Below are 15,211 nucleotides of genomic sequence, written 5' to 3'. Positions count from 1 at the left end.
AATTTGGAAGAGCGCAATCTTTTAGTCTTTGCCAGGTGGGACATGGTTTAAAATAAATCAGTGCAGTTGTAAGAACTCATATTTTGGTGCTCTTAATCAATATTAATAAAAGTCATAATAAGGCTTTAAATATTTGAATAATGGCATGGCTTAATTTGAAAGAGACCTTAAATATCATCCTGTTCCAACCCCCTGCCATGTGCAGGGACACCTCCCACCAGACCAGGTTGCCCAAAGCCCCATCCAGCCTGGCCTGGAGCACCTCCAAGGATGGGGCATCCACAGCTTCTCTGGGCAGCCTGTGACAGTGCCTCACCACTCTCTGAGTAAAATGTTTTTTTTCCAAATATCTATCTTAAACCTACCCACTTTTATTTTAAAGAAATTCCTCATTGTCCTATCACTGCATTCCCTGACAGAGTCCATCCACAGCTTTCCAGTGGGCCCCCTTTAAGCACTGGAAGGCAATTATAAGGGCTTCTTGGAGCCTTCTCTTCTCCAGGCTGAACAACCCCAACATTCTCAGCCTTGGTTAATAGGAAAGGTGCTTCGGCCCTCAGTGTCCTGGTGGTCCTCCTCTGGCATAGTTGTAATAGGGCCATGTCCTTCTTGTGCTGGGGGTCTCAGAGCTGAAATCAGGAATCCAGGTAGGGTCTCACAAGGATGGAGCACTGATACATATTAATATGTTTTTTCTTGTGTTACTATGAGTGAGTCAGGGTTAGTATGGCTAATGAATGCAAATAAAACACAAGGCAACAATAAAGTGATTTGATTGGAGCATACTTCTGGGATTTACGCTGATTTTGTAGGCTATGTATCATAATACTGTGGTATTTTGTGGGAGATGTGTGTGTTGGGGGATGCATATTTATACTGCAGTCTTAGTTACTAAGCTATGAACGCTTATATATTATTTTTTCCAGGGCAAGAAACCCTGAGCTAGTGTGAATTGACTAAGTTAATTTATCATGATGCTGCTGTAGATCAGGTGCCTCTCATCTACAGCAACTGAGTGTCAGCATGCATTCAGGCTTCCTCTGCCAGGAAGTGACAAATGAAATCTGTGCAAATAAATAGGAAAAGGCTTTCTTATACTGTGTCCATATTTACTGGACACGTAAGACAATTTCTGTCGTCTTGTTAATACCACATGCAAATTTTGTTCTATTGTATTGGTATTGCAATTCATTGCTTTTTAGTTGGAGTCTGAATATATGATATTGATGATGAAGTTGGGAATAAAGCATTACAGTTTTATTCATACCAATCTTTATCAGAGTTTTTCGTTATAGTCAAAATGTGTGAAAGCTTATTGTGTGATCAAGCGTGCAAACTGGAGCTGTTGCTCACCTGTGGAACTTGCATGGTACTTAATTTGATCTAATTCCCACTGCAGTCAGTGCGAATCTTCTGACATTGTTATTTGAGAATTGGTTAAAGCCTGCAGTCCCTTGTTGTTCCCATGCTAGCTGGGTGACTGAGTAGGGAAATAAAATTGAAAATGATCCTAAATTTAGACACATCAAAATATTAAAAGATTATTGTGATAAAGGATAAACTTGAGTGAATTATTCTGTTTTTCTAACTTCTAAATTTATTTATTTATTTTTTAAAAAGTGATAGCAATGAAGAAAACTTCTCTTAGGAGCTGCGGTCTATAGGACATATTTCATAGATTGAAGACCAGATCCTCAGGCAGAATAACTGGTGCAATTTCTCTGAATACTTGACCTGTTGTCTCTTATATATATTGACCATATGTATGTATGAATATCCCTGTTAAAGCAAATTAAAATAATGTGTTTAATCTTGCACGTTTGTCACACATCCTCCCATTCAACATACAGGAAAAAAAAAAAAAGTAAAAGATGACAGGAAATAGTTAATAATTCATCACTTCTGCAAACCATGGATAACATATTTAAATGCCTGTTTGTTTCTGTTTTAGTGCTTAAATGGCAGTATCAAAATGTACTGTAAACAAGAGATAACCTTCTGTGAGACAGCTGCTTTAAAATCCTTCTTAGAATTTTTCTTACTGCCGAAATAACATTAATATATATATATATATATATATATATATATATATATATATATTTCAGGAGCTGATCAATCCTTCTAGGAAAACACCGATTAATAGAGGACTCACCCTATTTCTAACAACCACACACACGCCTTTTTTTTTTTTTTAACCGAATTAAAAAATACTTCCTCGTGCAGTGCAGTTGGAGAAATTGGCAAGCAGTCTACATTTAAATGGAGTACAAGCACTGTCTTTTCTTCCTTTGGACTCTCTCAGCCCAGCTGTAGTGGCTTCCTCCCTCCGCTGGCTCAGCTCCTTGTGCCAGGTGGAGTCTGGGGGGTCTACAGCTATTTAAATCAGAGATTTAATTCTGCTCTTCCTGCAAAATTTCATGGTCTCTTGCTTGACCATATTCAAATATTTATGCTCAAGAATAGAAATGTTTATTGTGGAGACAGTAATAATATAAAAAGCCCCAAATAAGTATATCTATTTTCTGTTTTAAAAGGATTAATAGAAAATCTGACTGAAAAACAGAAGATGGTATATAAATGATATCGAGAGATATGTATCACTTGGCTGTTACCCACGGCGGTGGCTTGTATTGGAATTAGTCATGTCTAGAGCTTCATTAGGAGGGTTGTGGCTAAGACACTCGGAAACTGTCTGTGAAGTCTCAAAGGCTGATATCCTCTCACCAGGTCACTTCAGTGGTATTCACTTTGCACTTGGGTACATGGTAGTTCTTTGACACTTGTGGCTTTTATTTGAAGCTAGTTTTTCCCTATTGTGTTCTGAAGAAGGGTAAGCAACAAAAGGTATCTGACACCTCTGGCAAAACTGACCAGACAGTTTCAGCTCAATTAATATGTGAGTTGTCATAATTTCTACCTTGAATTATCTTGTGCAGTTATCTCTATGTTACTAACTTCTGCCCAAAGGTAGTTCTCCACAGTAATGGTGATCAATGCCTGCTTTTGTAACTCCCTTGTTGTACCATGTGAGAAAATCAAAAGGTCTCACCCATATGCTTTTGTTGGCTTTCTTGTGAGGCAGTGAATAACTTCAGGAAGCTTGTGTGCACATGCATCCTCTACTGAGATTTACTTGCATGCCCTCTCTGTAATGCGTGGAAGCAGATTACTCCGTGCAGTCAATCAGTCGCACAGAAACCCAACAGCTTTCCCTGTCCTCTTAGCTACCAACCAGCTCACTCTAACAGGAGCTAGAAGTTGTCAAGTACCTGTATCAAGGTGCTTTAACTCACCTGACTTCCTGACTCACCTAAACTAATCTTTCTTCTTACATACGAATGTAACAAAAGCTTTTTTTAAAAATGTATAAAGTGACATCTGAACTACTTAGATGTATTCCCAAATATTTTTGCAACACAGCATTCCTCCAGTTCTCCATGTTCTTTTCAGCCTGAACACCTTATCTTGCAGAATTGCTATTGATTTACCACAAGTTATATGTTAATTGATTACTTTTCTAGAAGATAAGAAATGGGATATAGTATGTAGTACACAGCAGACAAACTAAAACAGGTTGTATTGGAAGGTTTGTAAAACCTAGTACCTGGTCTATGCAACAAAACAAAAAGAGCACCAAGTTACCATGGAAGACTAGTATATGACTGTTTTGTGCTGCAAGCTCTGAGCAAGTGGTAAACACTAAAAAAGTTTTCAAATGCAGAAAATGAATACCCACCATTAAGGAAGAGGAAAGAGAAGATGTATCTTCAAAATATTATACTACCATACTTCCTCTTGTATTATAACATTAGAGAAAAAATAGTGGAATTGCACTGAGCATGTTTTAACTCCTCTCTTTCACTCACACCAGCCTGTAGGACACAGCCTACATGCTTTTTTCCAGTTTCACGCTGCTAAAGCTGGGCTTTCCCATCCCAACCACAAGAAACACAGGACCGAGGCACCTGAAGAGATATTTCAGCTGCATGTCTGTCCTCATCAGCTAGTCACACCTTTTCTAAGAAGTGTTTGTGTAAGTCAATATCTAGTCACAACTCCCTCTTCCTTTTATTAATTAATTTTCACTAATATCAGAGTCCATATAACTTAAGTCTTAGTTCTGTCCATCTCACCACAGATGATGATTACCTTTTTTTTTTTTTTTTTTTTTGAAACCTTCCTGTATTTTGAATGCAGTAAGGAAGATGCCCATGCTCATAAAACTAAAGGGTAATGCAGATCAGTCCATTGATGACAGAGTACTTGCAAGAAAAGGAAATGAAAATGGTAGAGCCGTGAATGGTAGAGTCTATGAAGATAGGATTTTAAAATACAATATGTATAAATATATATTAGTTCACTTAAACATAGAAACAGAAGAATAATCAGTGAAGCTGAAAGGCTGAGCATGTTTGTGTTTTGTACTTGAGAGGAATCCAGTGACATAAAAATGACAGTAAGAAATCAAAAGCATTTCAGTATTACTCAAAGGAATATGTGAACCAGAAGTTTATTGACTTGCATATTGACAGGCTCAGATGACTTGCAACATGAGCTCTAAAAGAGATGGTTGAATGGGTCTCTGAGATGCTGATTTCTTCTCCTACAACTTCACCAAATACCTATTTGAAACCTGAGAAAAGAAGAAAAGATTTGAGCAAAAACATTTTTAAAAGCATAAATTAGATGTATTTGGGGAAAATAATAGAACAAGCAATACATGATAAAGAATTAACAGGTAAACTTAGTGTAGAGCAATAACAGTGCAGTGTAAGGCACACCCCGCTAAACAAAATCTTTCTGGAAGGTTTGCTAATAAAAGCAGTCTTTTAGTAACATCTTTTGCTTTCTATAAATACTTCAACTGATGTCATTCCAGTTTCTAATTTAAACAGTGTATGACAATCTAGTGGCAGATACTGAGTGGATTAAAACTATGTGATTGATAGGTCTCAGAATGTTACTGTGAATAGGGATTGTTTCTAGAAAGGTTTGGCCAAGTCTAGTTCTTACCAGCTCTGCTTGCTTTTACGGACTAATGTGATCCTCAGATTTATGAGCAGAAGAATTTCAGGTAGATCAATGGAACCTACCCTCACTCTGTATTTGACACAGGAGATGCTTTTATAACACATTCTAGTTAGGCTAGTATAGAAATTACAAGAAATCTACCTGGGGGCAATTAAGAGTAGAAAACTGTGTTTGTAGTGTGACACAGGGAGAACATACTTGCCTGAAGGATCAAGCAGAAGGGCAGGAATTGAATAGGACACAGATCATGAGCATCTCCCCAGGAAAAGGGAAATAAGTTGAATAAAAACTTCTTTCTGATTTAGAATCACATATAGCATGGTAGTAGAAACCAAGCTATTTCACACTTAGTGTAGATTTATAACTGGGAGGATAAAACATGAGAACAGTTACCAAGAATTGAGATGTATTTTCACCAATCATCCAAAATATACTAGGAAACTTCTCTGGGATATGCTGTTTTACTGGCTTTTATCTATGGATTTACAAAAATTGTATTTAATCTATGTGAAATAGAGCATTTTGAGCAAAAGTGAACTGTCAGTTTGAGAAAAATGATAGAGTGACCTGGGCAGAGAGGTGTGAAGGGGGGGAGTTAGGAATGAGACTTCCAGCTGCTCAGAGGGAAGGAGGAAAAAGAGAGTGAGGATTTAAAGAACAGTAGAGAGCTGACATCTCATCAGCAGGCTCCTGCAGGACAAAAACTAGTTAGGAAGCAGCTCTGACAGTGTCAGAAGGCAGACAAAGCCATGGGACTGGCTGAAGGGGGAGTCCTGTGGCAATGCCTGAAGAGTGCTTTCCTTCCTCCCAGCTTGGGTGCAACCTCAAGCTGCAAACAATCCCATTTACTTCTCTGTTGCTCCAGAAGAGATGTGTTAGGCTCCTCAAAATATAAGAGCTAGAAGTATAATTTTATGTATCTCTTCTAAATCATCAAGATTAAAATTAGCTCAGCTTCTACAGGGGAAAAAAATCCAAGAGAAAATAAAACAAAGCCATTTACAAGGCATGGAATATTTTAGTCAGTCAACAATATTTTCTTCTTTTTCTTTTGATTTTCTTCTTTTTCTTTTCCCATCCTCTTCCTTTTTTTTCTTTTTTTTTTTTTTTTCCCCTGCTGTTATAGTCCCAAATCCACTGCCTGCTTGAACACTTTGTGGTCGAAGTTTCCCTACCACTGAAGGGGTACTTCAGAGACTGCTTTGTGTTTGAAGCTAATAGGAACTAACCATCCGTGCTGTTTACAGGCCAAAAATCTCAGCTAGAAAGCAAAAGTTATCCCACATAAGTATAACAATTCTCAACCTCTGAGCTCAGGACTAGTCCTGGTTTGATTCTGATACTTACCCATATAATTACATACTTCATGTCAACACAACTGCCAGTCTCAGCTCTTTCATCTGAATCTTTCATAATCTGTGTCTGTTATTTATTACAGAAATTTAAATGTTTTGACACGAGTGACATATTCATCTCTCAGAAGATTAATTCTCTCTTTTATTTGCCAGTTTTTGCTGGAAAAGAATTGAAAATCACCTTCAGAATAGATATTCCAGTCTTGTCTTTGTGTCTTTAATTGTTTTAGGCAGCATGGTAGGGGATATCAGGTGTTTTCTTGTTTAAAAACAACAACAAAAAAAAGTCTAAAGAATATTCAGTATTTTTATGTGAATTAGCTTGTTATTTGAATGGAAACTTCTCTGTTGCATGTATTCAGACTACAAAAGCTACTATTTCTATAAAAAGACATATGTTCATCTTGTTTTTCTTCCAGATCATTTTTAGGAGACAAAACTACAGAACACATAAACTAAAATTAAATAAAATACGTAAGAATGTTTAGGTACAAAGTGAAAACTATTAATAATGTGAACACTGGGTTAATTCAGCTTGTTAGAGAACTGCTGAAGTCATTTATGTGCCTGTAACTTTGGATGTATGCCAGCACCCTGTGTTAAGCCAAATCATATGAGTATCTAGTCAATGAAGGACTTAAAAACTTAAGTTCTTTACTGTGCTTGGAACAAATCTGGGTTTATTTAAGTAAGATGCTGATTCCCTGTCTTACCTTGCCTTTGGACATTGTTACAAAGTATGAATGTCCTTTTATTTTTCTGGCTACTCAATATGTGCAGGTTTTTAAAAGCTTTTCTGAGGCCTGGATACATTGTAGGACATGGCTCAAAAGACTTCTGCTAAAACATGTCTGGATAACCAGATCATTGTCTGGTAGCATGTAGATTTGGGGGGAAAGTCTTGATAGCCAAAGTGGTTTTAGCTAAATTGTTGTAATAACAATTGATGTTGTAATTTCAAAATCCTGTTGTTTTATTGAAAACTGGTGTCATTCAGGGCTTAAGAAAATCCCGCCAGTGATCATTTAGGATAATGAAAACAAATCATGCTGACAGTGGGAAATGTCTCAGGTTGACTGATGTAGATGCCTTTAATGTTAATGAGGGGAGCTGTTTTCAGTGGCATAATTTGTGTTGATGTTCTGCGGGACTCTTGTAGCAAAGTTTATACTTGTGTCTCTCTGAAAACTTGAGCACAGACTTCATGTATCGCTTGTTGTTTCCTTCTGATGCAAGGCTTGTCTGGGGCTCTGCTATACTTGTTTCAGGGTTGGTGACACAATTCAGGGAGAAAACCTGCTGAGCCTGTCAGGCTGGCCGAGATTTTGGGCCATACTGGCCTAACATGCTCCGTCCGCTATTTGAAAAATGTAATTGGAGGTTTTAACCGGGTTCCTGAAGCCTCTCTGTCTGGAGAAAAACTCCGTAAGTCAACAACTCCCATAGCTTGACCAAATGTGAGGGGATTTTTTTGTCATTTGTTTGGTTTGCAACTGTTCTGAAGAAGGGTTGGTGTAGATCACTAAAAATTATGATGGAGATTCAGAGCTTTTAGCACTTTTTAAACTTAATTTAAAGATAGCTGAAGAATGATATGAGTCTTTGAGCTAATTCCTCTGTCACAGGTAGAGACAGAAGAAAAACAACACGTGATGTTGTCCTGGGTTCCATGCTACTGAATTGGATTTTCAGATACTTGAAACCTGATAAGTTGTCTGTATCAATGGAAATGAAAAGTGACTTGGAACCAGTGACTACCTAAAGGTATTCATGTGGTCCCCAGTTTTGGTTTTGTGGAAATGTAAGTACATATATTTGTTAGTTCTGCTGCTTAATATTAATTTTGTGTATGCAAAAATGGGATGATGAGCTCTTATTTGAATGGATGTGTTATGACCAAACACCCTGCCAGTTTGGGGTTCATCATTAGGGAACCTAAATCAGAATGGTAGTTCTTGTTTTCATTCTTATGACTAATGAAACCCAGGAGGTAAGGCTTTGGCGAACAGTAAAGCCTTCCTCTTCCCACTTGTCAAAGTAACTTGCAATGAAATTCTATTTTTCCCAGAAATAAATGACTTGGGATACCACAGTTGCAGTATTCTACTTTTTTTTTTCTTTGTTTCTTGTCAAAATGGTACATGGCATCATAAATCATGTATTGTAATCTAACAACATTAATGAAGATAAATGTCTCGGTGTCATTACTGATAGCAGGTGCTTCATGCAAAGAGTTGCAGCACGTAGAAATTGGAGAAAAAAACAAAGCTCAAAGATATTTTTTTGTGGAGGAACTCCTTGTCTGTATGTGAATCACTTACACTGTTACCAATATCTCATGTTATCAGTACTTAAGAGCCTATAAACATTTCCAGGAGCAGACCTACTTGAGAAGCAAGTGTTAGGCCCTGTGCCAAATGGATCCTAGAGTGGTTCCCCAAAACAGAATAAGTTTCAGGGTGAAGGGGAACAAGGTAAACCTTACCAGCACTTGAAAGAATCAGGGTGCCGTAGTCTCATGAGGGCTGAGGAGGCAGCTCGTGAGCAGCTTGGCTGTTTGTGCAGGCCAGCTGTGGTAGGGAGGTGGAGGTTGTTTGGAGTCCCACCTGTCACCAAGCCCCAAGTTAGGCTCTTGCTCTAAGGCACTCTGTCATCGAAATTATGCTTTTTGTTGACTTAGAGGGAGCTAAGGGAGGCTTGGTTGGGGGAGACCCACTGTCTCAGATAGATTAAGGTTTAAATTATCCAGGATACATCTGGGAGCTGCACAGAGTAACTTAGGACCTGGGATTTCAATTACCAAGAACACCACACACCAAAAAAAAAAAAAAAAAAAAAAAAAAAGCCTTTATTATTTTTTTTAAGAAAAAATGAAAAGGTCTAGAAGTCTAGGAGCTCGAGCAATGATTTCAAAGTGTGCAATGAGAAATCATTTATCTCTTTAATGATGTTTTCCAGTTCCCAGAAAAGCTGGTGTTTTGGAGGGCAGGGATATGTCATTTAGTATGGCAATGTCAGGAGAACTTCTGGATTTTTTCCAGTTTCGTAGTAATTTGTCACCTTTTTTAGGTGACAAGTGTCCATAAGGTTAACAGGTTCAGTACCTTTGTTGAACATCATTAATTTAAGAATGACTATTTTAAAACCAGCATTTATTAAGGTCTTCTTTAAATTAAGTTAGAGTCTTTGAGGAATAAAAAAAAAAAAAAAAAATGCCCAAATCTCTAGAATTAACTGCAGCAGATGAAAAGATTTAAGAGCAGCATTTCCAATGGCATTTAGGTTCCTAAAATAAAATACACACAGGCACGAAAAGTCTCTTGGCTCTTTTTAAAACTCAAAGTTCTGCAGTAAGCACATTACACTGCCTCTAAATAAATATTTGGTGAGTGACTGAATGTTAACTACTAGGCACTGGTATCGCTGCAATGTTGCAAAAATTCTCAATCACTTCTTCCCATTTCTTTTTAGACATTTATCCAGCACACAGTGCTTTTTGGGAGGGAGAGCCTCATGTTTGTGAGGCTGTCTCTCACATAGGAGGAGCAACTCCTGTGTGAAGACAGCTGTTCCACGAGCATAGGAGGTAATGAGTATGAAAAACATTGCTGCAAAGTTTGTCTTTTCAAATCCAGTGAGAGGAATGCTTTCCCTTCCCCTCTGAATGTTACTGTTGTTTTCATTGGCTTTGAGCAAAACTTGTCTCTGGTGATCCCTTAGCCGTGCTTCCTTCGAAGAGCTACTGTCGAGGAGCAGCAAGCGGCTGCAGAGCTCTGCTGCCTGACACGAGCTCTGGCAGCTGGTGGGGAATTGCAGGGGGTGAAGTAAATGGGTTAAAATAGAGTAGGAGGTGGTGATTACTGGTACATCTATATGGTGCCTATCTTCCTGAAACACTGGGTTAGAATTTCTGTAAATGAAGGCTGTATCTGCCTCATACTTTTATTTTCATTAAATTGAACTACTACTGCCTTATGTATCAAAAAGCATGTGCAGATTTTACTCTCTCCTATTTGGTGGTGTGGCTTGTTTGTTTGTTTGTTGTTGTTGTTGTTTGTTATTTGTTTGGGTTTGGGTGTTGGTTGGTTTTAGTTTTACTTTCTGGTTGTTTTTTAGTATGCTGGAGTCTAACATGTGCCCTAAGTTTTTAAGGTTTGGAGTGGTTGCCCTGGCTGCAATGAAGTCGTTTGCACTCTAAATGATAAATCAGGGCCTCACTTAGCAAATGTATTTAGCCTTTACTCATTACAGGTCAATAACAAAATGCAACTGAAGCACAAAAAAAAATGTAGCTTTGAATCAGTATTTCTAAATAATATGCTATTGAAGGTCAGGAGAAAAACCCAAAATAAAAGCCGCCTTCATATAGCAAGCTGGATTGGTTTCTTGGTTGAGCTTTCCCAGAATTTCTAAATGGTAGTTCCCAGTACCAGGAAAGTATTGTTTCTGTTTATTTATTCATTTTTATTTTTCAGCTGGTCCTATCACAATACATCACTTTCTTTGTTTTACCACCTTTGCTTGGGATCAGTGTGAGACATCCTCAGTATGTAATTTTGAAAAAGTCCGAAAGATAAGCTGAGTAATTTTAAGCCTTTTAATATTTACAGGTACATTCCCTACATTTTGGCCATCATGTCTTTTCTTCATGGGAGTGCGATGACTGAAACGCCTGGAATGTGTCTGTAAGTAATCAATGCCTCAAAATCTCTGAGCTTATCAGCGAGCCTTGCTCAAAGGTGTGCTCCTGGTATTTAGAAGCTTTAAGATCCATCTTCATGTATTCCCTCAAAATAACACTTTACACTAGCAGTTCCAGTATTGCCTATAGTGCATTGTTTTCTGCATAGGGTAATGGGGGTGAGCACTGTTATAAATTGTCAGTTGGTTGTTCTTTTTTTTTTTTTTTTTTTTTGGGGGGGGGGGGGGGGAGGGGGTTGTTGTTTTTTTCCTCAATTTCCTTTCTAGTATTAAACTATAGAGAAGGCAAAGAAATCTTTAAAAAAGCCCAGATTTGCTAGCTGAGCTCCTGTTTACCACTGATAATTGGTTGGTGCTTCTGTGTGCAGAAAGGGCCCAGCTCCTGACTGTGCAGGAGCACAGCTACACTGAGATGCAGCTGTGGGCCAGCAATCATGAAAGAAGGTGTAAATGAGCATGAGTGACTGGAGACTAAGAAACACTATTTGTTTGCACCCCAGCTCAAGCATTTTTGTTACATCTCTGAGTAGTCTCCACCTTCTCCCATGGACCTTTGTGTTTTATCCAGTCTACAATTATCACTTTTTCCCCTTCAGAAGGTTAATAGTTCTTCTGTCTCATTTGCTATCACATGTAATAAGTGTTCTGTGGCTGTAACTTATTCTGGTATGACTAAGTGAGGAATCTCTTCTATTTTCTTCAAAGGATCAGCTGTGTTGCAATAACAGGACTCTCCTTTCTCCCCTCCCCTTTCTCATAAGGTAATTGTTTGTTATTACAGGCCTCAACTTTCTGGTGGTGTTGGGGAGCCAGAAAAAGAAAGAAAATGACCATGGATTACTAATGAATCTGAAACACTTCAACCTCTCCATTTGCTTTTAATTTTAATAATAATGCCTCCCTTGTAAGGAATGGAGTGTCCATGTATTCTTTTGACTGCCCTGGGGCATTAATTGCTGAACAATCTTGAACGTCTGTATGTTTTACCAATACTCGTCTAGTAAATACAGGTGCCAGTAGCATGCATGCATAATACTGAGTCCAAGAAGTGCTCTTCCTTCATGGCTGATAGCTATGCGCATTCAAATTGGCACACGCACTGATTTGGATGGTTGATTACATACATATGTATATCCTGAGAAGACGCCATGTAGCATAACTGGTCCTAAACCAGTGGTGTGTTTCAGAATAAAGGGCAGTAATCAGGAGCTTGCCTGCTTCTTGTTTGGGTGATGCAGTGCTCCTGCCTTGGCACACCAGAAGGATGAGTTGAGCTCCAGTGGCCTAGTCTCTGCTGTATGCAGATTTTCTAATTTCTCAGTGCAGTTTTACCTGAGGGTAAATTATGAAACTTGTTAACATAACATGGTTTTATTTTTGTAAGTCTTCCATTTGTTTTCTCCCTAGAGTATAGTCCAAAAGCAGTGGACATAAACTGGTCCCTGTTGACTTGAGGGATGCTTTGAGAACAAGCCATGGCTATTTTGGCAGATGGTAACAAGTAATTTCCAATTCCTCTCATCTGAAGATTGCTCTTAGGAAATCAAGAAATTTTTGTTCCTACATCATTTCTACAATAATTCACATGGGAGCAATGTGGGGAACTTCCTATAATTTCCAAAATAGAGGGGACAAAAAAAAAAAAAAAAAAAAAAAAAAAAAAAAGATATTTTCACTGACCACAGAGAAATCTGTGTATCTAGGAAGAATATCTAGATGAATTTTGTTACCTTGATTCTGCTGTAAACCTTCACAAGGTGGGGAAAACAGAAACTAACCACACTTTCTGAGTACTTTTTCCCCTTCTGTGAGCTTTCCTCTGAGTGATGCTTACCTTTTATAAGCTAGCTGTAAAATGTAACAAATATGAGATAAAATGTAAGGAGTAATATAGGAGTATGAAACAGAAAGAGCCCATACAACGATGATAGTAATTGAGAGGGCAAGCTGTGTTTACTGCCTTGAACCAAAACTGTTTGAGGTTTCTCTTGGCTTTCCTGGAAGCTGTCATCTCCTGCAGATTAAATATGGCATCTCTCTGAAGTAATTTCATTCCCAGTGTGGCTCCTATAGAAACTTCTGAGAGTCTAAGAACAGAGCAAGTCCACCTTATGGTGGACACTACTGGTAATAAATAGTGACTGTCAGTAAAGGAGATTAAAGCAGTAATGAGGTGCATTTGAAAAGAAACTCTTGTGATTCTCTCTGCTGTTCTCCAGCAAGGCAAAGGCTTCTTGCCTCTCTCTGTAGGAGTCATGAGCTCCTGGATTGTCACAGAACGGGTCAAGTAGAGTGACAATGCTATTAAATATATTTGATCTTCCCCTCCTTGAGTAGTCCTGGGAAAGGGAGGGAATTAACTAGTCAAGTAAGCTCCAGAAGGCAGGACATTTGTTTGCCTTGTGGTCAAAGCGAGGAGCTCAGCTGCCAGAAACAATAGTATAGACAGCTTGGGGAGCTGACATTGTGATGGAGCTGCAAGAATGGCTCGGTTTACCTTAGCAACTCAGCAGCAAGGTTCTGGTTTTGCTGGGCACAGCTCTGCTCTGAAGCCCACCAGCCCCTCTCCACAGAGGTGGTGCTTGGAGGTGAATGCTGCGATCGTGAAAGCACTTTCAAACCTTGCTGCTCAAGAGCACAAGAGGTTTAGGCTGTTAATCAACTACACTATATCCATGTGGGCAGAGCCAACAAGAGCTAGACCAATGGGCCGGACCTGACATATTTGGAATTGACTGAGTGGTTTAGATTTAGCCAGTTTAAATGCTTTTCTTGTCTGATTTTTGAAAGCAAGTTGTTTATCCAAGTGAAGTGCTTTAAGATACAGCAAGGAGCATTGACATCAGCAGAGATCAATGAAGGACGAAGAGGCCTATTTAATCTAGGAAATGAGTGACTTGGCTCTTTGATCCTGTTGCATTCTTTTATTCCCAGAAGGTTAAATTTAGTCCTGCATACACAAATTCTGTTTAACTGAGTTTACTTAGGTTTTAAATATTTGTGGGTTTCTTTTGTTTAGGTTCTGTTGTATAACAAGAAGAAGAAAAAAAAACTGTTACCACGTAATTAGGCTGTTGCTGTGTAAGCATGTGTAGCTCTTTTCAGACCTGAGAACAGCATATGCAAATTCAAACCCAAATACATTTCTTTAAACACTCATATGGTATGAAAGAGAAAAACCTCTGACCCATTGTACGCAAAGCAGCCTGTGATAGGGCCCAGGGAAATTGCTCAAATTTGAATAACCAAGGAATAAATCTAGTTTGGCTCATTTTGCCTGCAGTACTTCCATTTCCCAGAAGTACGGGAAGCCTTGCACAGTTCAGTGCAAAGGTGTGCCGTTGGGTCAGAGATGGACAAGGGTAAGGGTAAGCATTAGAGAATAAGAGTGTAAGAGTGAATTCGTTATTGTGATGAAGGACAATTTCAAAAAATATATATAACTAGTTTTTTTTAAAAAAATAAAAAATCTCATGCTCTCTTATCCAGAAAGGTTAGCTGCTCTGGTGTAAAAGAAGTAAGAAAAGAGAACTTGTGGTTTCATTTTTATACTGACCCTAATTCCAGCAACCTGTAGCGAGTGCTAGCGGGAGCTGAGCTTTAGCGCTCCTTGCAGCCCTACCTCCCTGCTTTTCCAACAACCCCGACTTTTTGGAAAGTTTAGGCAGCAGAAACCCCCCGCGGCCCAGAAAACGTATTCGAGAAGCAAGGGGGGGAGGCAGAAAGCCCAAGCTGTGAGTCCCAAGTGTGGTGCTGGGGGCTGCTCTGCACCGGGGGAGCAGCGGCATCGCGCAGCCCGGGGCTGGAGGGGGCGTTTGGCAGGTGCCAGAAAAGTATTATTTTTTATTTTTCTCATTTAAAAAAAATAATATTTTTAATTGTGGTGGGAGTCCCCCTTTTATCGCAGGTGCGGCGGCGGCGCCCCCCGGCCGGCCGGGAGGCGCTGGGAATTGCGGGGCTCAACCCGCCTTATTATGGGCAGGGAAATAAGGCAAGCTGGAAGAGTCGGAAAGGAAAAGGGGTTTGGGGAGGGGGTCCCGGGGCCGGTGTCTGTGGGGGTGTCCCGGTGCCGGAGGAGGGGCAGGGGGGTCCCGCTGACCCCTGGGCCGGGGGCGGGGAGGCCG

General features: G+C 39.3%; 1 protein-coding gene across 3 annotated transcripts in view; it reads left to right on the top strand.

Annotated features, from left to right (window-relative positions):
- The window catches only part of EPAS1 (endothelial PAS domain protein 1), a 119,073-nt gene that overhangs the window by 23,686 nt on the left and 80,176 nt on the right, over positions 1-15,211 (top strand). For 2 of the 3 annotated variants that reach the window (XM_035321698.1, XM_035321700.1), the window contains exon 2: positions 10,997-11,071. In XM_035321698.1, the coding sequence (XP_035177589.1) occupies positions 10,997-11,071 (75 nt within the window). Of the gene's footprint in view, positions 1-9,903; positions 9,973-10,996; positions 11,072-15,211 lie in introns of those variants that run through there. The other variant, XM_035321699.1, reaches the window with a different exon arrangement.

The sequence above is a fragment of the Oxyura jamaicensis genome, chromosome 3, assembly GCF_011077185.1.
Source record: "Oxyura jamaicensis isolate SHBP4307 breed ruddy duck chromosome 3, BPBGC_Ojam_1.0, whole genome shotgun sequence".
Classification (NCBI taxonomy): Eukaryota; Metazoa; Chordata; class Aves; order Anseriformes; family Anatidae; genus Oxyura; species Oxyura jamaicensis.
The sequence above is the reverse complement of the archived record's forward strand: the minus strand, read 5'-3'. Positions and strand labels throughout refer to the sequence as shown.